Source organism: Idiotropiscis lumnitzeri, chromosome 20 (assembly GCF_059441095.1).
Source record: "Idiotropiscis lumnitzeri isolate Australia: NSW breed Sydney's pygmy pipehorse chromosome 20, RoL_Ilum_1.0, whole genome shotgun sequence".
NCBI classification, from domain to species: Eukaryota; Metazoa; Chordata; class Actinopteri; order Syngnathiformes; family Syngnathidae; genus Idiotropiscis; species Idiotropiscis lumnitzeri.
Genome location: NC_142410.1, coordinates 12,307,725 through 12,329,013, shown reverse-complemented (window position 1 = coordinate 12,329,013; position 21,289 = coordinate 12,307,725). Strand labels below are relative to the sequence as shown.

The window sequence follows — 21,289 nt, the reverse complement described above, 5'->3', positions numbered from 1 at the left end:
GGAACAAAATGAATCAGAATTTGTACACTTCATTTGTCTTCTTGGAAATTTTTAAAATGATCCATTTCAAGCAATTTGGGAAAAGAATTGGAAATGTTTTTTTCTCAACGAGTGAAACTACTCAACAGCGAACCCCCAAAAGAGCGCAGATATAGATGAACGGCATGCAGACGTTAAAAGGCTCATCAGTCAGGGAGATTAATTCCGTAATGATCGTCGCGTTTCTCTTAAATACCGCGATGCAAAGCCGAGCGCAACCGTTTCATCCCCGCCGCCTTTCTTTGGTGTGCTTCTTTATCTCTCCTACGCTCAAGAGAGCACGTTGGCAAATCGCAGCTAATTTTATCGCCGGTAATTATTTCTCTCGTCGGGGGTCGCATCAACTGCCGCCGTTAAAAAAAAAAAAAGTGGAATCGATGGTCGTTTCCGTGTCAGGTGGTCAAAAGGACAAGGAGGGAGGAGTCAATTAAAGTCGGGTTATTGTGCGACAAGTTAGTCACTGAAACTAAACGCCGCCATGTCACGAATGTCACGTTGTGAGCACAGGTGGGCACTTGACCCTTTTTTGCCGGTCAGTCCCCCGCCCTCCGGCCGCGATCTCGGTAGCCTCATTCAGAAAAAATGTCGCCCCCCCAAAAAGCGTGCCTGTATTTCCTTATTCTGTCATCAATCAATATTTTGTCCAACATCAAGAGTGTGTCTCGCAGTCCAGCTCAAACGTTGTTCCAAAGAGGACGAGCAGATTGGTGCTTGTCGGCCGGCCGCAAGTGAAGAAGGCGACAATCGGCAAAGTGCACAACGGGAGGTCTGCGCGAGCACGCCCTCACCCTTCGCCCGCCGTCCACGTGGCGGGAGGCCAACGGGACTGAAACCAGTGCAGACCGACATCCGCCGTTCGCTCCGACGGCTGAATATCGCCTCTGTTTTGGATTCCCGGAAAACAAGTCCTGACAGACTTTTCCGACGTTAATCTGTCGGCAAACACGCCATTATGAGCCCGAATCTTTAAAGTCAATAATGACTGCAGGTGTGAGGGAGCGTCTCGAAGCAAACAGTTGCAGACGCAAAACGCGAGCGTGTTTGCAAAACACGCTCGCGTTTCAGGAGGCGGAATCGCTCGTCAACACAAAAAGATGCAGTTGAATATATTGTTTTTTTTGTCAGATTCACTTGGGACTTGCTTGAAATGTCAGAGTTAAGACTTGAGCCGTATTTGTGACTCACACAAACGCAACTTACCGTCTCGTTGCCAAACAGGATGTCCACGTAAGGCATGAGCTCCATGATGCCGTCGTTGAAAAACTGACAGATGAAAGGCGCCGACAGGTTCATGCAGAAGAGTTTGTTGTTTTGCGAGGCGTGTTTGGCCACCTTCAGCATGGACGGCGGAGACACGGTCAAGAAAAAGCCCTGAAAAAAAACACACACGCACGCTAATAATTTGGATTTTCACATTTCCAAGTGAACGTGCATAGAATTTGACATCTTTTCTCAGGGCAGAACAGAACAGACTCAAAGCAATTCAAAGTGGGTTTAAAAAAAAACAAAAAAAAAAGTTCATCAAAATGTGAAATCTTGACTGGCCCCAAATTTGCTGGGTTGTTTCTTTCCTTCTTGGACAACTTTTGGAATGCTCCAACTTGTAAAAACTCGACGGCCGCGTTAACTTCTCGTGCTAGCCACTAGCACGGCAAAATTGCGCAACAAACTTGAAGCCACCAACTTTTGGCTGATCTATTCATTTGTGACAACACAGACTGCTGCTGAAGTTTCTAGCGAGCCGCTCACTTAACTCCAAATTGGGCCACTTTTAGGTCGTCCAAACTTGAAGTCACAAAGACGAGCGTAAGAAGAACCAGAATGTCTCCAAGCAAGCGGAACACTTTGAAACTGCTAATTTGTGGCTTTGAGGGCAAAATGACGACCAGTTTTGGGAGCACAAAGGAAGGGAAGGACAGTGGCGAGAAGGGGGCCGGTCAATTTGGTGGGGAAACGACACGCACGTATCCGATGATGGGCGAACAAAAGTCTCGTCTGGACTCCTCTTACTCGGAAACGAGAGAAGCATGCTCGGCCATTGTGCGAAGGAACACAAATCGGGTAAGAAAACACCTTTGCGTTTCAGGAGGAAACCCGAGACGAGGCGCGCTCAAGCGCCGCTCTCCTTTGATACGGATCGGCTTAAGCTTGTTTTCCGACAAGTTGCTCGCTAAAACCTGGAGGGCACTCATAACGACAACAACAGAAAAAAAAAAAAAGTTTCATCTGATCCATTTAATCCGCCGACTTTCTCGAGGGCTCATTAAAGCCCGATGACATCATGTGCCGCGAATGAATATTAGAAACTTTTGAAAATTGTAAAAAAAAAAAAAAAAAAAGACAACATAGCATTTATTGAAATGCATATCCAATCCGGCTCGCTTTTTAATTTAAGGGGGGGCTGCGGTCCAAAAACAAAGAAAAAGCGAAGAAGGTCGCCCATTGTCCAACTTTCCAGGGTGGCTTTTCACTCTGCCATCTTTAAAGGCTATTTGACCCAAAAAAAACACATTTGCCTTTTTTTTTTAATAGCCAAAGTAAAAATTGCAGAGTGGAAAGTTCTCATTGCGCAATGAGAATCCAAGCCGTCTTGATTCCCAAGTGCCCGCCTTTCAAATCTGTTCCGGTGTCATCGGGCCGAGCGCCAAGTTTGCGTCTGCAAGCGACTGTGAAACGGAAGACGGGAAGGTCTTTAGTGGCGGTGGCGGGACGCCGGATCGAGTGGCGACGATCGCGGGAGGCCGCTCTCACACTCGCCAACCAAATGAGGACAAGTGTGAAAAAAAAATCAAATAAAAAGCTATTTTAAGAACGACACTTACACTCTTTTACGACACTGCTGCTATTTTGAACATCACGACTGCAACTTTGAAAATGAAGCGCCTGTGCCACTCTTTTTTTTTTTTTTTTTTTCCACGGCCACCGATAACATCTGCCTCTTGGTCTTGCTTCCCAGCTCGCGCGTTCTGCTCCATCTTATCAGATCACTTGGAAATTCATCCACTGCCGCCGAAGGGGAGGGCGCAAGAGGTGCGGGCGGGCTGCAAGCATCTCCGGGGGCAACAAAATTGGGATTTAACAACCTGGGCGGACATCTTTAACCAACGGCTTTCTCTTTACCTAAAAAGCTGCCCGAGGAGCCGTAAAGAGGCGGGAGCTCAGGAATGATGACGGATCGGACCCGGTCAAGGTTATCTTGATAAGAGAGGGGGGGGGGGCATTTATTTGATGAGCCATCACAATTTGTGGCTGTTAGGCGACCAAACCCCGTTGCGATGTTACCGTAATTGTTGAATCACTAAATATACCGAAAATTCTCATCCCCCGTCCGGCGAAAAGGGACGCCCGCATGCGTCGGGCGTCGTCCTTGTGCGCCACGTTGCACTTCATTAGCATTTCACTGCCCGCGGCTCGCTCTCCTTCAGTGACTCTGAAGGGGAAACGAAGTGCGCAAACACACACGAGCGTACGCACACATTGGGAGGAAATGTAAGACATTGCAATGCTTCCTATTAATAGAAGACAGGAGACCAAATTGATGATATATATAATATGGTTAGCTCCCACGGTCAAGTCTCAGGACGACGGTTCGATATCGATAAACATGAAAATTTATTTATTAATGATATCACAACTTATCGTATCGCCGGATCACGCAGTATCGTATCGATACGAGGAAAGCAGAAAAAAAACGCAGACTCTGAAAATCGCTTGCCGTCGCCGTTTGGAAATCCATCTGCAGTTGAGTGAATAATCGCCCGAGGTTTCGTGTTTCCGCGAATATTTCCAAAAGGTGCTACAGCGATGGATACGAACGAGTCGGGCGGGGGTCACTTGAGGTCGAACACCGCGACGGAGCGGCGGGAGACAGTGGTCCAGTGTTCGCCGCCGGCCCGGCGAAAGCCGGCGCAGCGGCTTGGAAAATTACAGGTAATTGGCCGAGCCATCGAATCCAGTTTGGCTTCGCCTGAGAGCCTAAAATAACAAAGCTGTGATTGCTCGGAGGCCCCAAAGAGTTAATTTGATACACATTTCTACACCCACCTTGAAATGTACTGGCTCCCCCCCTTTTTGCAAATACTCTCCATCTGCCAGATTATGCTGAAGCAGCGGGAGAAGGTGAGGGGAGGGCCCTCGCGCAATATTGCGTGAAGGCTGTCAAGCGGCACGCGGGCCCAATACGACTGTTTGCGTTTGCCTTGAAAAAAGATGTGGCGTTGCACGTAATTGGCGGCGGGCCACATGCTTCGGCGGTGAACAAAGGAGGGTCTTTTCCTCACCTGATTGACTGATGGACGTCGGCCACATTTAAACTTGCCCCCCGCGCCCTCTTGAGTTCGCTAAGTAAGCGGTCCGTTAATGAGACGACAAGAGGTGATGATGTCACAGGATTGACTTGTTGTGCGCCATTCGAAGGCGTTCCCACAATCCTGTGAAAATTCACATTCGCTGGTGGGCAATTTGAATTATTATTTTTTCTGTAACTCCACCCCCAAGGCCAGTTGCAGTTAGCAACAGGATATTCATGAAACGAGACGATTATGAGACGATCCAGGAAAAAGTGTCAAGAGGTCATGCCTGAAGTGACACTTTTTCAGTCATTTTTAAAAAAGCAACAAATTGGAATACTTTTGTCTACCATGAGTCGACGCAGAGAAAGGCCTCAAGAAGTCAAACCCAGAAAGCGGGCGAGAGGCCGCCATTTTGCTTCCCATTGGCCACTTTCATTTTCATTTTAACCGATGACAGAGATGCTTGAAACGCAAACCTGACGATGAAGCCACGCAAACCAGATCACACGGTGTTGACTCTGAGATCCCTTTTTGGCAGCAACCAACAAAGAAATGGATCGCAACAAAGCGCTTTGCCAAATAGTGAGCCGAGACGTAATAAATGCTCATCAACGCTTTATGATGAGAGCGCTCGTCTCGTACGAAAGCGTTCATGAGAGGAGACGTGACGACGCATCTGCTCCCTAAAAATGATGAAATTCTACCAAAGTCCGCTGATGTTTTCGACCTCGCTGACACGAACAGCATGTTTTACACTCGCAACAAGCAGCAACTGCAGCTCCGGAGAGAGAGAGCGAGAGGGAGGGAAAAAAAAAAAGAAGAAGAAAAATTGATTGCCTGCAGGCGAGAAGTGTGAACTTTCATAACCTAAGTCAAATTTCCTTGAAAGCGGTGGGCCCTAAATCACATCAAGCCGAGGCGATGCGGCTGCAGAATTATGCAAAAGACACATTTGACGGAGCACAAACTTTCAAAAGTTGAAGCTTGTTTATTTAGCGCAGATTTTTTTTTTGGGGAGAATATTTTAGCACAAGAGGAGCACGTCTGATTGTCTTCAATTTTGCCAAAGACTCTAAAGCCAGAAAATTGCATGTTCATTTTTAAAATACATTTTTTAAGCTATTTATTCTTCGATTGCTATTCATGAATATTTAGCTTTTAATTTATTTTGTACAACACAAGATGGTTAAAAAACATTTGTGATATTTTGTCCCAACCCTATCTGCGAAGACTAACGATGCAAAAAAGTGTTGCCGCAATATTCGCAGTGGATTGTGAAAAAAAGAGGAAAGGTTCCGCCCCCAAGGAAAAAAAAAAATCTAATTAAATTAAATCAGCAAATTAGACTTTTGTCTTACATAAGATGTAAAACTAAATGTGGCTGGGTTTAAAAAAAAAAAAAAAAAAAAAAACAACTTTCTTTGGCCACACATTGAGCCTGGCCGCCACATGAAAAACGTCCACTTAAGAGAAAAATAACCCCCCCATAAAAGCCGAAGTGAAGAGCAGAGAGGTGCAAGGTTGCCTCCTAATTGCAACAGAAGAGAGAAGCGACGTCGGAGTAAACAAAGTCTGATCGATGGCGGGGGATTAGATCGGGAACAGAGCCTTTGGTCTTCGGCCAAGGGGAGCGCAAACACACTGAGAATGATGGGGGGGGGGGGTCAGAATAGCTGAGGCGAGGATCTGGTTGAGTTAAAAGCATTCTACATCACAAGGAAGGAGGCCAGATGGAGTGCGGCGTGTGACCACGTCTGACAACTTTTTCACATCTTGCTTATTTGGATCTGACGGAGGAGCGGCACTTCAGGTCAGGCCACATTCCCAACGCCGTTTTTCACGGCAAGTGGAATTTAAAAAAATAAAAATAAGTGTACTTTGGCCTCCCGCGTGCACGTTAATGCACACACTATCAACTGTTGCGCTCTCAACCTAACCTTTACAACTTCCACACTTCATTTCATCCCCACTTCAACGTTCGAAACGTTGCCGGGACTTCCTCCATCTTTGCATCGGACACCACAAGAAGCCGAAATTGGAGCAGAATACATCAACTGAAATGTTGTCTGTGTTTGATTGCACTGGGCCGAGTGCCAACAGTTTTAATGAGGGCTGCGTGCAAAGATATTTTGGTGCGCCGCGTGTGCGTGTGCCCAAATACTCGCAATTAGATCCGATTGCAACACACAGAGTTCTGAGGATGTGCTGACCTAATTCTGACGACTGCGACCACCTCTGGGGAGGACGCTCATGTTTTTTTGGGGGGGGGATTTTAACTCTTGATTATTGAATGAGTCGGAGTGTCAAAGTGAAATCTTGATCGGCGCACGCGCGCTTCTCATTTCGGTGGCAATGCAGAAAGCAGAATTTTGCTGCATGCTTTGAATGGAGACAAAGTCGTAGAAAAGTTGAAAAATGTCAAACGAAAAGCCACAAATCTTAAAAGGAGGTGATTGGTTTATGTCAAGAGTGAAAGAAAAAGCAGCAATTGGGCTTATTCATTTCTTCATTTTGAAAAGAAAAAAAATTACAAAGATCAACAGTAACAGTTGGGTAACGTGAGAGAAATAAAAAAAAAAAAAAAAAAAAGATTGTCAATGGTTATCGATGACGACATGGAAATAACAAATGTTTGATGAGTCGTTTTGTTGCTTTCATACAAAAAAAGAGTGAAAAAGATCTTTTAGTCATCCATCGAAACGCCAAACGCGGCCTTAATTGACTCTTGTTTCTATTTGATCCTTGTCAGCTGAGTAAGACGGCGGTGCAGTTTAGCATCAATATTCTCCTCAACTGCACTCGGCGACATCATTAACAGGCCCGCTGACATGGCACCGATATGAGATGACGATCAGAGGCAAACATTTTGAGGAATACAAAAACGGAACGCGCATTTTTCATCAGCGGCCGTCGAGCTCAACGACCACGTTTCACCGATGCTCGGAGCTCGGGACGGTTTATCCGACCATCGAGCGGCTCGGAATCAAGCTTCCATGTCGACGTGCGTCTACCCTCCAACACGCGTTCGCCGCCATTGACGAGTAGACGCGTCAATTACGTTTTTCAACAGAAAAGGGGCGGAGCAGGCTCGGATTCTGCTTTGACACAACTTTAATGATGAGCAACCACCAGTAGATGGCATCGGTGCCCCGTTGCAAAAAAAAAACACAAAAAAGCAGAGTCAAACTTTTTTCCCTCGTGAAAGGAGAGCGTCTTTTAAAATTATTCTGAAGCATGTAGCTTGGCGGGGCACGAAACAGCACGGTTCTAATTTTAAACGTGGCACACGCCATGGACCACCTGCCGCGTGTTTACTTGCCGTGAAGCCTCCTCGCAGGCAGGAAAGGCGCACTCGGGTGACGTTGTCGCATGTCGCCGTGACACCGCGACACATATTGTGTGTTTGAAGATGCAAAAATGTGTCGGCCACATGCGAGCAACCACCCGGCGAGAGGCTGAGACGACGCCCGCCCGCCGTTCCTCGCGCCTCGGCGCACACGTTTGTTTTGTCACCGGGGATTCGTATTCATTTCAGTAGTTGAGTTAAAAAAAAAAAAAAAAGAAGAAATTAAGAGAGATTTTCATAGCAGACTTTCTAGATATGGGAAATCACGCAGTGACATCCGTTTTTCTGTGACCGCGCTTGGAAGTCTGACGTTTGTCTTAAATCGACATGAACGCCGACATTTTTTTTGTCCACCGACGATAATCGGAAATGCATGTGCCAGAAGATTTTGATTGTTACTATCAAATCGCAGATAAACATTCAATTTGTGTTTAATTTTATCATTGTTTTTTTCATTTTTATTTGAAATATTACTGTTGTAGAACCGATTTTCTTTTGGTCCCTGACATTTGTCTGTTGGAGTGGCAAAGTTGTTCTGGATAGCAGGAAGGTCCTGTGAGGATTACATTGGCTAAGCCCTTCTCACTCCAGGAAATTCACTGAAAAGTGCTCCGGGTAGAAAATCAAAGGAAAGTGTTATTCTTTTCAACTTTCTGCATGCTCACGGAGAAAACTTATTTTTTCTTTTTAACCACTCCACTTTTCGCCTGGCTGGAATTTTTCACGCGGAAAATGTGAAGGCAGGTGGGTTTGGACAGAAAGGGAGGAAAGGGGGGGCGCCACTGTTGAACATCCAGGGGAAATGTTTCTTATTTGAATGGAAGAGCGCCATGGCGACGGCTTCGAGAGGCTCCCGAGGCTTTTGTCCGGAGTACAATGTGATTAACGCGTCTTTGAGCGGAAAAAATAAACGCAGCGATGAGCTAATACAGCTGAAATGAAACATTGTGAGCGAGCGCATGATTGCGCATCGACACACCGCGTCCGACGCGGGTGGGACGAATAATCAATGCGTGCATTCTTATGATTGTCATTTCATGACACAAGAGATGCACAAGGGTCGAAAAAAATAATAAAACTGCGTGATGAATCGGTACCGAAATGACGTATCATTTCCTCTCTCGCTATAATAAGGCTAATAAAATACAAGCGTGAAATATTGACTAGCCGACGTGTTGGGACAGACAATCACCACAGTGACATTATCGTCATCATTTTATTTTTATGACACGGTCTCAAACAAGTGTGAAAATATCCTAATCATAACTGAAAAAATATCGAATGTTGTTGTCTTGTGACACAGTGACGATACACACGGGTCAAATTTCAATATTTCATCTCGGCACAAGCTGGCCCATCAGTTCAAGAAGTATAAAAAATAAATAAATAAATAAATCACTTGTCACGTGTAATTGGACGGGGAAGCGAGCGGGGAGACGGCGGCCATGAGCCGCGGGACACCCCCTGATTGAGTAACGCGGCCGAGGAAAAACGAGCCCGATCGATAGCCTTTGATCTGCTGGGATGCAAATAGCAACGGCTGGACGGGACGATGCGACATGACTTATGTTGTCATCATTAGCCTTTTTTTTTTTTTAACCGTGTCAAATCCGCTCAATAAAAGCACATTATTTGATTTCCGAAAGGAGAAGCGCTGCTACTTCGTTAATTTAAAGCTAAGTCATTAAAAAAAGTTTCAAACTGACATTTGAAACAGCTCACGATAAACAAACCAATTAGACGCAACGCAAAGTTAACAACACGTAATGAATCCAAAGTTTTGGGGGGTTTTTTTTGGGTTCTCGTTTGTATTTTTTGCCTTCGTCGCTCGCAGGGATACGTGCCCTTCTTGAGTCAGCATGAGTCAGCTTACATCTTCTGACAATCAAAGGCCGGGGGGGGGGGGTTTGTCAAAAGGGGACCGCTGTTATTGTTTTGATTGCTCGCCACCGCCGCCCCCCCCCTCCTCTCTGTGATTGCGCCACAGCATCTGCGACAAAGGCACGCACATGTGGAGCATCAAAAAGGACGAGAGGTCTGCTTTTTATTTACAGCGGCCGACCGACAGCTTTGTTGGGCGGGATGCGGTCGTGACGTTCGAGCAGGCGGGCGCTAATCGCAATGTCCCGCGGGCGTGCACATGCTCTGGCATACAATGCAACGACCCCCCCCCCCCACCCCGCTGCCGCCATTGCCCTCAAGGCTCTCGGCACTGGCATAACCAATGGCACAAAAGTAAAGGAGCGCTGAGAGGAGTTGTGACATCATTGTGTCAGTATGCGACGCCGTGCGTCACAGGTTCCGATCTGGTCGAGTTAAAACACCTCACAATTGAGCGGCGTCCACATATACAAGTTCGGAAACAAGCCGTCAAAATATAACAGCAACTTTTGAAGCACACAAAATGGCTGCCGTCCCGTGCTCTTCCAGGCAAGAGATTTTTTTGTTTGTTTTTTTCATTTTCATTTTTTCACTCTAGTTTTGCTCCCTGCTCACCACGCATACCGCCACCCGCAAGTTCTGGTCCAGCAATTCTATTTTGTTCGCAGACTTCACTCGGACGTTTCAGTTTTGTGAACCGTTGACGCATATTCCCGTGCATCAGGCGATCTTGTATTTTATTTTATTCCGTCCACAAGTGACTACCGCAGATCACATGGTCCAGACGGATTTGTGCTCGCTTTTATTTTTTTCTCTGCCGTCGGCTGCCAGGTTGGCATTGCAAATGAGAATCCGTTTTCAATTGCCTGACCTGGAAAGAGCAAGGTTCAATCCGTACAAATCAAAAACGCGAGCCTCCCAAATGTCATGTTGCTGAAAGTGGTTTCGAAATGTTGGTGGTTTCACGCCTGTGTAGGGCAAAACTCTCTAAAGGCCTGATAAAGAGCAATAACGACAAAGAAGCAAAGCCTTTTACGAGAGCCTTCATCAAAAAGTGCCAACGAGGCGACGCAAGACACGGGCATCTTGTTAGCATTGCGAAGCCGGGACGACGACGAAGAAGAAGAAGTTGCTTAAGATGTTATTTCATGTGTGTCTGAACATTTTGACACTTTCCAGACAGTCCAAATGTTCCATGACCAGAACCTGTGAAGACTCTCAAGCTGCGAGGAACAAACATCTCGGAAAACAATCTCTCACTTGACACGCTTTTCAATTTATTAGGAACGCCATAACAGCGTGGCGGAGCCTCTTTTTTTTCCCTATGAGGTGACATTTGAATTTTTTTATACAAAACTTTCAAACGTTTGCATTTCACAAGATGTGATGAGGTCTGGCGGAACCTCAGAAATTCTTTGGAGCCACGATAGCGTCCATTCACAGGCCGTGCGACACAAAGGGAAACATTTCAGGAAAAAAAAAATCTATTGGGTTTGCTTTTTCTTTGGCTTTACTGCTTGTCGATTACTCACACTCTTAACAAGTAAGCAACTTTTTTTGTATATTATTTCAACAGGTGGATTAATAATTCCATTTTGCATGCTGTTAGTTTCAGGGTCAGGTGTCCCAATACTTCTGCCCCCTTGAAGGGTTGGCTAAATTTGTAACGCAAGTGTGTGTGTGTGTGTGTGTGTGCGCGGCTCAAGTAGATAGGCAGTGTGTTCTCATCCCATCGGGAAGGAGAAGAAGAAGAAAAAAAAAAAAAAAACACCCGAGGCGCTATATTTAGTCACATGGTGGCATGTGAGCAGTCTCCATGACAACAGAGCAAAAAATGTCATCCTCCTCCACTCAAGACGCATTCAAAGACGTCAGGGGAAAAAAGGTTAAGAGGTATCGACGCCGGGTCTGTCGTTAACAATGCCAAGTGAAGAACTGTCGGGTAATGAGGGGCTACGCAAAGTCGATGGAGCGCAGACGCGACGCTTGTAAACATTACGACGCCATCGCTTCTCCTCAAAAGCCACCCCAAAAAAAAAAAGGAGAATGAGAAAGTCAATGAAAAGTATTGGCAGCTGAGAAAGAGAGAAAGGAGGGAGGCCAAACTGGCAGCGGGGCTCTCGTGACAAAATGTAAACACAAAGCGGGAACGTTCAGAGGAAAAAAAAAAAAAAAGCGCGGGGGTGCACAATCACAAGTTGAACATCTGGTATGCACGCACACACGTTGTGACCCACATAAATCAACGTATAGCCACAGTCACAAGAATGGCTTTAATTATGGACTCCAACTACTTCTATTTTCAAATGTTTCCTTTTTAAATGTATTTTCACCACCGTAGAGGAGATTAATGTCGTCGTATTTGAAAGTTCAACGGCTTTCGTGTTGCCCAAAAAAAAAAAAAAAAAAAAGACAGCAATTATGCTCTTGGGCTAACGACAACCACATTTTTCCGTGCCATTTTTCTCGATTTGCAGACATTGGAGGCGTTTGAATGCATTGGCTGATATCGATTCCATCGGGGCTCAGGCACTGTTATTTAAAAAAAAAAAACTTGCCATCTTTTTTTGCCCAAGAGACGCGCTCTCCTCAAACGGCGGCGAGTAAATCTTAATCAGACACTCAGCCCGCTCGAGCAGGTTCCTCGCACTCCCTGGTGAGAGTCGCAACACATGGCCATCAGGCATCATTCGCCGCCGCAAAGTGACCATTTATTTTCCCTCGCCTCCGTATTACTCGGCAAATAATTACTCAAGTCGATTCAATTAAAGCTCGGCCAATGGCGCTTGGGAAAAAAACAAAAAAAAAAAAAACAACAGTCAGGTTGAACAAGAGCCTGGAGGCGCGTCAGAGCCCCCCAAAAATCCAAAAGGCGAGCAGCATGGCCGGCAGACAACGACCCAAAATGAAGCAAACGCGTTTAAGCATTTTTCTTCAAACAAGGGCGCTGGCAAGAAGAAGAAGAAGAAGCAATTGTTTGTTTCCTAATTTCTGAGATCCGTGACACTTTTGACTCTTTCAAACAGTTGAGCTTCACTTCTGTAATCGCCGTCATGATATTTGTTTTCGTTTAACTTCTATAAAGATGGCTGCTCATTCTTCTGGTTTCGCTTTGTTCGATTGACTTCTTCAAGGATGGACAGTCGTGTATTTTTTTTTTGCTATTGTGGAGAGTCAGTACTCAGATGAGATGCAAAGCAGCATCGCAAACGCAGAACAAATAAGTCTGCTCTAATGGAAATACGACAAAATGATGACTCTAACGGACGTAAAAGCGCATAAGCTCTGACAAATATGAACATATTACGTGTCGGGAGCGTTTATTTACTGAAGAAGGCGGCCATTAGGGAGGATGCGTTCCGGAATTGTTGTAAACAATGTTAGCAGATACATGCTTGAATTGAAAAAGGGGCTATTATGGAAATAAAATCAAGCCGTCCACATCCTGGAAGAAAAACTTGAAATAAAAGTATTTGTCTTAAAAATGAAAAAAAAAGGCAAGGTTGGCAGAAAATAAAGTGCAAATGCCTACCAAAAGTTTACTCGAGTACAGTAACAAAGTATTTGTGCTGAGTTACTTTCTCCCACTGGAAACACGCTAATCAAGCTGGCATGAGCTTGTGCCCCCCCCGACACTCCCGACAGCTCATTACCACTCAATTAGGCAGGTGTAGCCCAAGCGCAAGCGTGCACCACCACCGACGACGGCAGCGCTCCCACACGCGTCTTTAACATTGGCGGGGAAAGATAGACACTCCAACGCCAAACGTCGCTTATTAGAGCTGATTGAAATTCTCTAATTGGCCACGCGTGTCGATTTATCAGGATGCGGTCGTCATCGTTTCGGTAAAACAAGCGTGCAGGCAATTAAGGGATGATTCTCGATGCAATTGGCAAACTTGTCAGACTGATTGTCCAGAAGGGGGCGCTGACCACTGTCGCAATTACGGACGCTAAAGACGATGCGGCACTCGGGGGCGGACAAAACATCGCTTTGGTATCGTTTTCATTGGAACGCGAGCGACAAATGACTCACTCATCGGGGTGGGACAAAATATCAATATTTGATGTCGTTTGCTTTAACGAGGCAAAGGCCAAATGTGATTATTAAGGCTGACAAAATATCATTTGAAAGATGTTTCATGTTGAAATGAAGTGTCATTCCGTGCCCGTATCGTGACGGAAGGAGTGCACAAAGTCAACTTTAATATCTCGGGGGAACCAAATCATCTCGAAAAACGAGTCCAACCTGGCGCTCGTCACTTGTTGAAAAATTTTTTTTTTTTAAATGTTCAGAGATTTGAATCCCTCCAAGCAGCTTGCGTGAACAAAAACACGAGGGGAACGTTGAACCCTTGGGAGAGTCGTTTTGAACGGAGATGAAACGATGTATGTACAAATGTATTTAATAAGCCCGGCCACAAGTCCAACTTGGCATGTCAATGCGGCGGGAATTCGGTTTGGTGGGCGAGCGGCATTGTAACTGATCGCCTGCAAACAAAGCGGGGACACTGCCAGTTTGCCCCCCCCCCAGCGCCCCCTTCAATCGCCCACCCCGACGTTTCTTTTTCCTCCCACCCCTTCCCTTCCCTGGCTGCCATTTAGCCTCGTGTTCCCTCGCAAGCAACATGGAAGGACCAGAGTGTGGGATAGCCATTTTTTTTTTTTTTTTTTACAAATCCTACCAAATCATAAATTGGATCATTTGCACTTTCTTATTTCTCTCAGTTCTGTAATATTTCCACATTCAGTATATTAATATGACACATTCCGTTATTAGTCGTTTGCTCGTCATCCCTTCCTACCCTTTTTTCTTCCCTAGCCGCATTTTGCATGGTGAGCCCTCCCGCGCAATGTGTAAGGACAAGGGAGAGTTGAAGGGGGGGGGGTTTGCTCAACGCAGAGTGGCGCAGAGTGCCGAAGAAGAAAGAGGCGGGAGGAAAAGCAATGCCGGAAACAAACAGTGGTGGCGACGAAGCTCAAGGTCAGCATGAGGACGCTGGCCAGAGTTCGGACCGGTCGCAATATATCTAAAAATGTCTATAAACACATGCGCACACACACACACACACACACACACACACACATATATATGCAGAGCAGTCCAAACAATGGTCAGCGCGGACGTGGGGATGGGTTTACTTTGCCACTTGATTTAATTTCGTCAAGTGTTGAAAACAAAAGCCTCGCATGGACACAGTTGATGTTTTGCTCGCGAGCTCTCGTTTAGCTGCTGCCTCACTGGGGCCAGTTGGCAGAGGCCGAAGTCTCCTCCATCTATCCTTGGCTTCTTTCGGACCATCTGCGCCCGCCGGTAATTAACGGGGCCTTTTTACAGCCAATTGTCTCGCTCGGCGACCGCCCCGCCTCGCCATCATCATCCCGTACGAGATGGGAGGGTGGACTTGAAATTATAATTTTTTTTTTTTGATGGGAGGGTGGACTTGAAATTATCATTTTTTTTTTTTTAATATTATTTTTTGTTCAGTTTTGCTTCAGTTGTGGCTGCGCATCGCGTGCAGATGAATTCAAAGTGGCAAGCTGAAGGATGCATCCAGCGAGTGGAGATCAAATTACAGGGCAAAGCGCTCAGCGGTAAGAAAAACAAGCCGGTGGTGATGCTGCAGAGTGGATAAAAGAAGAACATGGAGAAGGGGGGGGTGTTCACATTAGGGGGGGCGAGGAGTGAGGAGGGGGTGAGTGGCATTGAGAGGAAGGACAGGAGGGAGGGAGGCTAACTGGGCCAGCATGAAAACATCATCCCGAGCAATTAGAGTCACTCACACAATACATCAATACATCAACCTCCCCGTCTGACGCCGACTGCACGGCCGGGACCAAATTGCAATATCGTCGCCTCTCGTATTGTTTTATCTCGCGCCGCAGCATTGATTTCACGAGTGTCCGCTAGGTGGGGGAGAGAAAACATGGATATTGGCTTGTTGCAAGCGCCACATAATCAACATTATCGTCTGGCCGGGGTGCGAGACGATATGCGCAAGTGGCGTCTTCCAAATCATTTTCTTTAATGACACAGTGTCAATACAGGTGTCACATGACAATTAGTTTCTGTATTGCGACGCTGTCAAATCTCAACCGCATGACAAAACTTGGGGGTCATCTCCCTTTTTGTCTCCGTCTGGACGAGCAAGCATCAAATGTGGATATTATGCCTGTCAGTCTGCAGTCAGTTAGTGAGCTATTCCGCCTGCCCCCCCAATCCCTGACCAAACCCCGTCAGCCCTCCCCTTCCCATCCTCTCTCGCCCGCCTTTGTTATTACTCTTTGTGCAATGCTTTGCCTAAGGAGCCACATTTCCTAGCAACAGCGAGCATTTGGCAGAGCTTCAACATTCTCTCTCTTTGTGGGAAACGCCAGCGCTCGCTCGCTGCCTGCCTGCTCGCTTCGCTTCCGCCACCAGCCATGATGATGATGATGATGATGATGATGAGGAGGATGAGGATGCTTTGATCCAATCGCTCCAATGTGGCAGCAGCTGGCGCCGTCCGTGTGGCTCATATAACGAAGACAACGCAAGTGCACGTGTCGTGATGATCGTCACATTTCAGACTAGGAGTTGTTCAAACACTCATTTGTGGGCCCACTTTGCACCCCCCGCCCCCAAATACAAATCCCATAGAAGCTTAACCCGCCTGCACCATTTGGCTCAGCTGCCAATTGACAGAGATTGTGCCTTGCTTGCTAATGAGGCGAAAAGGAGGGAGGGAAAAAAAAAATAAACCTTTTCTTTGACAGTATTGTTTGAGAATTTTTGACATTGATATTAAATCATTCAATGGATCTTTGACATCTTTAGCCTTCAATGGCAATAAATGTGGACAAAATATCGCAACAGAGACGCAGCAAATAATTGTTTCTACTGTGAGTCAAATATAATACAAAATCCGCCCAAAAAGTGGCGTGCAAACCCTGCAAGCAGAATCTGGAGCAGGCTGGCTTTTCCTTTGACTTGCTTATTAAGCGACAACGCCGGCCTGGACAACGTCGGGTGGCAGCGGGAGGAACATTGCGCTCTTCACTGATTGTTTTACAGCGGGAACGCGGCGACCTTTCCAAGTCGCAGATAAAAGAAAACGCCGATCTGCTTGAATTAGGAGCAAAGCGGCAAACAGGACGAAGCAGACGAGCGTCCTCGTGTGAAGACCAAATTGTCGCAAGCGTCTTTTGGACACTTGAGCGGCACCTGTTGCCTGACGTCGCTGTTCGCGGCTGGATGGATGGATGAAGGCGTTTACACGCCAACGCAATGCCAAGGCAGACGGTGAACGCCGCTGCGATTGCCTTGCCCGCTAAAAAGCGCCCTTTTGACTTACTGCGATGTAGTAGACTTTGGCTTTGGTGGCCAGCTCCCAGTTGCTGTCCACGTCCAGATGTTGCTCCTTCTTGTAGCATTGCGCGGCAGCCAGGTTGGCCACCAGGGACCTGTACGGCACACACGCCATATATGAGCACCGTATACGTTAACAGCTTCCGTACATGGCGCTTGTATCACAATGCATCATGATATATGATGACATCATCAATAATATTTCACTTTCGACCACTGGCAGAGCTCGATGTGTTTTTAGTGCAAACGATGAGCTACCAGCAACACGGAACCGCGTAAACGTGACCAAAAAAAAGAAGCGGCCGCACATGATGAACACTTGAGTTGTGAGTGCCGATGGTGGCGTTCAGTTGCGAGCGTCGCATATAAAGGGAAGCAGGTGGCATTCTCTTAACACGGGCCATTAGCTAGCAGCCCCTCCAAAGCGGCCTCTTTATGAGCACCCATCAAAGTGAGTGCAACAATCACAGCGACTTGATGAGAGCAGGTGCCGCCGCCGCACAAAGCGTGGCTGCCTTGCAAAACGGACGCATTTCAGGAATTGACATCAACAAAGAACAGATCATATGCAGGCTTGCAAAATTCAAGCCAAATTTGAAACGTGCGGAGTTGCCCGACAGCATTTTTTTAAATGAGTTGTCGTGGAAACAACACAAAACTCACACACAAGTTGTCGAAAGACAGCAACAAGTTGTGATGTCATAAGACAAAACATTTGCGTTCGCGATAAAAGTGATAAAAAAAAAGTCATTGATTCTCTGCAAATAATTTGGCGTGTTGACCGTCGTTGGAAAGAAGGCAAATTTCGGATCTCGTCTACACAAACAACTGACCGGTTGTCGCCGGTGATGCAGGCGGCGCAGGTGCCGGTGGGCTCCTCGCTCTGCTCGTAGTAGCGAGCGTCCACGTGCGCCTCCGCCGCTTTCGTCTTCAGGATTTCGCCGAAGCCGTCGGTGCCGATGCAGCCGAAGAAGGTCGCCACCTTGTGGGGCTTCTGGATCATCCACTGGGGAGGACCAAAATAAAAAAAAACATGAACGCCAGTGATGTGTTCAAAGACCATCGTAAATAAAATGTGTTCAAGTCTGGTGACTTTTTTTGGACATTTGTTGAAGCCTGACAAGATTTGTCGACACTTTGGGGAAAACAAGGTTTTGAAGTCTCACGAGATTTGAGTCACATCATTTTCGGAGGTAATAATCGAATTTTGAAATGCTCCAAATTGTCCAACTCAATGTATTTTTTATTTTTATTTGGGGACTTTGTGTTATTTTGCACAGCAAACGGTCCACAGCGTATCATTTCCGCCAGCGCTTCCGTCTTTCAGTCCGATGCCATCCATCCATAAACGTGCAAATTGGCGGCGAAAGCCAACACAAGTGCCCGCTTCCTCCTCTTCCTCTTGGTCGTCCTCCTGCTCTAACCTTCTTTGCCGCGGGCGCCTCGCACTTATCAAGGTCAGCGGCTCGGGTACACGTCAAGTCCAATTTGATTCTCCCGTGGCCGTGATGAGCACCCCCCCCCACCCCCCTCGTTCAAGGTTAGGCTGTAAATAACGACATGTGCCGGCCACTCAGGTGGGAATACATGACGGGGGGCGGGGGGGGTGTGCATCCAGCCTCCCTTGTCCCTCTGATGACAGCATGGTGAATCACAGCAGTGCCCTTCTTCTTCTCCTCCTCCTCCTCTCGCTCGCTCGCTCTCTCACTCTCGCTGACCCTCGGCTGTACTCTCACTGCCAACTCAGCTTGTCATTTTGCAGGGTCGTTAACAGGCACACATACACCAACATGCGCATGAGTACACCACGGAGCGCCCACGCACAGAAAAAGCCTGACACACACACACACAGACACACACACACAGACATATATTCCAAACACCTCTGCTTTTTTGCGAGAAGCTGCCTTCCTACACTAATAAAAACAAAGCAGCAAGAGATGAGAAGGAATTGTCTGCAAAGATATCGGAACATTTCCACCCTGGAGACAAGCCATCTCCATTCACAGATAACGTCGCCTTTAAGTTTTCAAAAGGCTCGGAAAATGACGGGTACATTTCCATGCGATGTTTTGGAAGTATTCCAAAGTGGAAAGTTGCCGTGAGGGAATGAAGTTGGAATTCAGGCTCATTTCATGGAAACGTTTGACATTCACACACTTTTTAAGCGTTTGTTATCGAGAATTCTTCTTGCGCGCACGCAAGGAGGCAATACGAGCAACGTTCAGTTTGGGAAATTCTGAAAAAGTTGAAAAACGCCCGTACGACGGACGATTACCGTTCTCGGAACTAATTCTCGACTTCCTCGCATATTTTCTGTATTAATGGCAACAGGTGGATAAACAAATTGAGTGCACATTTGTTCTTCCCGTCATGATAAGCGATCGTTTTCAGACAAACGAAGCGCCGAACGAAAGCCGCAACATACGAGCACCTTTTCAAGAACAATCCGTCTCCTTCCGACACTCGCCTCATCAGCGGCTTCATTTCAAGCGGCGCCGCCCGCCCGGCTAATGAAGTCAGTCGACTGCATGCGCGCTGGCCCGTTGCCGCCTGGGGTGCGGCGCTATAATTGGGGTTGTGACAAAGCGTGAATACCCACCAAGCGCGATTGGTTGACCTCTCGCTGACTTTACCCTCTCGCCCCCTCCCTCCCTGAAAACGGACGCATAATGATATGATGCGCAGCCATTTTACGACTCCGCATCATCATTAAAAAAGAAAAAAAAATACGCAGATTTTTACGGATCATGGTTTAGATCTGGAACGAAGCTCACGGTGTATTCATTGTGATGTTTTCTTTGGTGGTGTGTCGTGAGATTTGGAGCGCCAATATTTTCATGTCTGATATTGCTTTCGTATGCAGATGCCGCCATAATGGTCTCACATTCAGTTCCCCCTTCGGGGGTCAATGTGTTCTCCGCCAGTTGTCGGCAATCATTTGTGCACTCGTAATGATGCCTTTCCCACGTCATGAAGCTCCAGCGGGGAGGTTGACACGAGCCTTCGCAAACAAAGCGACGCCTTCTGGTGGAGGCCGGGAAGGCTCGGTGGACGCTTCTCCCCAAAAATTTTGTTGGGGCTACTCAGCTCGCATTCGGGATTGCGAACGTTGCATTTGTGTTTTGCGAGATGTTTTTGTTCTAGAGCGACTCGGATATTAACCGGTCACCGCAGACTTGGATGATCTGACGTCAACTGGTTGACATGTCAAGAAAATGACTCGTGACCTTCAGCAAAAGACCACGTGCTACAATTGCCAAAAAAACGATCCGGGTGTTGTTTTTAATGGTGTTTTAAATTTGATTTGTGCTGTGATCATTATTTCTTAAAATGTATTTTTGATTTCAGTTTTCAAGCCAGCGTTGTTTCTTGTGCTCTTTTAGTCATCAGCTGATCGTGAAGCGTCATTTCCATGTCATCAAACGGAGGCGGGAGGCGAATCGGTAAATAATCACGCGTGTGAAGGCTGAAAGGATGTTGGGCTTCTGCTTGCATTTTGCCACTTTTAATATCGTCGGCACTTGGGCTGAAAAGGCCACTTGGACACTTTAGCTTGACAATTTGGCTTTGGATACGACTGGTCTTGCAGGTCCAGGCGAAAAAAAAACAAACAATCTATCGAATTACGGATGTCCTCTGCAGACGTTGGCGGATGGAAATATCAGCGATGAGCTTCTCCACTTACATTTGTCTGCCCAGGTAAGCAGAAAAAAAAGAAAAGAGGGAGGGGGGGGGGCTCTGAGCTGCTGTCTGACCTTGAGACGGACGCCATTCAATCAGCCAAATTTCTCGGCAGTCTATCAAAGCAATAATAGAGACACTGAAAGGCGAGTTTATTCAATGAATTTAAAAGGAGACGTTATTAAGAATCGACGCGCAAAGTCACATTGAAAAACGCTTCAGGAAATTTTAGTCGGAGTTCTTTGGAAATGCAGCCGACATGTTGCCGAAAACAAGTGCAGAGACTTTTTCAAAAAGCGCAAAACTACTTTTTTGAATTTGCTAATTTTCGGGGCGGACGAAATTTGGAGTGTTTGACAATTTTTTTTTTTTTTGGGGGGAGGGCAATTTCTCTTTGGAATTGCGTCGACGCTTCAGCCAGCGTTCCGACGAGCTTCAAGACTACAGAAAGATAAAAGCCCGGTTCACCTCTCACCCATCCGTTTTTCCCTCTTATCTTCCCAGCAGGTCTTTTGGGATTTTTTTTTTCCCCGACAGTTTACGATGAGAGGCGAGAAGAGCGCCGGCGTCGAACAGTGACGCCTCGAAAAACTTTGGATTTATCGCTCCGATAACCTTCCAGATTCCTTTTGGCTGGTGCCGGCGCGCCAGACAACGCGGCCGGAGCCATTCATCATTCGCCCCCCCCCCCATCCACCC

The 21,289-nt window shown here is 46.7% G+C and overlaps 1 protein-coding gene across 4 annotated transcripts in view; it reads right to left on the bottom strand.

Moving 5' to 3' along the window:
* The window catches only part of LOC148317830 (adenosine kinase-like), a 48,912-nt gene that overhangs the window by 8,323 nt on the left and 19,300 nt on the right, over positions 1 to 21,289 (bottom strand). For all 4 annotated transcript variants that reach the window (XR_015840030.1, XM_088284299.1, XM_088284301.1 and 1 more), the window contains exons 5-7: positions 17,740 to 17,912; positions 16,893 to 17,001; positions 1,240 to 1,410 (exon numbers count right to left, since the gene is read on the bottom strand). Coding sequence is in view for 3 of the 4 variants with exons in the window: in XM_088284299.1 (XP_088140425.1) it covers positions 1,240 to 1,410; positions 16,893 to 17,001; positions 17,740 to 17,912 (453 nt within the window). In the remaining variant the exon portion in view is untranslated. The remainder of the gene's footprint in view (positions 1 to 1,239; positions 1,411 to 16,892; positions 17,002 to 17,739; positions 17,913 to 21,289) is intronic.